The 1,028-nt window shown below is 52.9% G+C and overlaps 2 protein-coding genes across 2 annotated transcripts; both read left to right on the plus strand.

Annotated features, from left to right (window-relative positions):
- Window positions 1–300: 300 nt before the first annotated feature.
- Pmar_PMAR000364 (hypothetical protein) lies at window positions 301–625 on the plus strand (the record flags this gene model as incomplete). Its single annotated transcript, XM_002765833.1, has 2 exons — window positions 301–409; window positions 453–625. Coding segments are annotated over 2 exons (282 nt in total), but the record flags the coding sequence as incomplete, so codon positions are not given.
- Window positions 626–670: 45 nt separating this feature from the next.
- On the plus strand, window positions 671–864 carry Pmar_PMAR000365 (hypothetical protein; the record flags this gene model as incomplete). The annotated part of the gene is made up of 1 exon (XM_002765834.1): window positions 671–864. A coding segment is annotated over one exon (194 nt), but the record flags the coding sequence as incomplete, so codon positions are not given.
- Window positions 865–1,028: the final 164 nt, after the last annotated feature.

Genomic DNA, 1,028 nt, shown 5'->3' on the forward strand with positions numbered 1-1,028 from the left:
AGATGGGAAGTCCTCCTCGGACCGGAGAGAGGCCAAGCTGTCTCCCGAGGCTGCTGAGTCGAAGGCCCTGGGAGGCAGCTTGTGGAGAAGCTCTTGGGATCCGGAGTGGCGGTCCCATGCGAGGAGTGTTCCTGCCGCAGGCAGTAGACGAAGTACTAGAGGCTAGGTCTTGAGATAGGATGCATAAGTCTATGTGGTTGTCGGAGGGATAGAACCGGGGACCTTCCGCTTGCCAGAACAGCACGGTTCCTGCTCGAGTAATAGTGTGTTGTCATAGACTACTCGTCTTCGTCATGGGATATGCCCCCTGATTGGGATCCTCAAAAGCAGTATGATGAGCTCCCCGCAAGCCAGCGGGCCATTCTTGAGAACAACTTCATTGGTCTGTCTGACGGGGAGAAATACTATGGTGATAATCTACTTGTGTGGTTTTTTCGACTATATTTTTGCAGGTCTAGAGAAGGGCTGGCTCTACTGTGAGCTGTGCCGGAAGAAGACGAGTATTTCTTTTGATATTATGAGCACCCATCTGCAGTCTGAGAAGCACCAACGGTATCTGAGGTGGATGGAAATGCAACCTGATGAAGCTCGAATGAAGGCTATTGAGGATATGCAGCTCACGAACGTATTGTAGTGGCTTGAAGTGAGGGGCCGAATTTGAGTGTTTTAGTCGCCCTCTAAGGAGGACCTTTCGGCAGCTGTAGTGCCGACGGGTGAGGGTGGGAGTGGTGGTAACGCTCCCGTAATTAAGCAGGAGGATCTACCTAAATTCATTGAACTGAGGCCGGACTGTTTTTATTGTACACTTTGTGATGCCCGGCCCCAGGCGTGGTCATCTCTAGAGGGTCACATTGCTGGTCAGAGGTAATGGCTGTTCTGGAGGGCTGAGGGGTAGGGTGTTTACTCAGGCATAGGAGTCGATATGAGAGGGCCGAGTGGGAGCAGTCGGGCCAGGCTGCTAGCTGGTATGAACAGATAGCGGCCTCCTCGGTATCGACTACGGTGGGGACGATGAGCTTGTGGCTGGA

Source organism: Perkinsus marinus (genome assembly GCF_000006405.1).
Source record: "Perkinsus marinus ATCC 50983 genomic scaffold scf_1104296974518, whole genome shotgun sequence".
Lineage (NCBI taxonomy): Eukaryota > Perkinsozoa > Perkinsida > Perkinsidae > Perkinsus > Perkinsus marinus.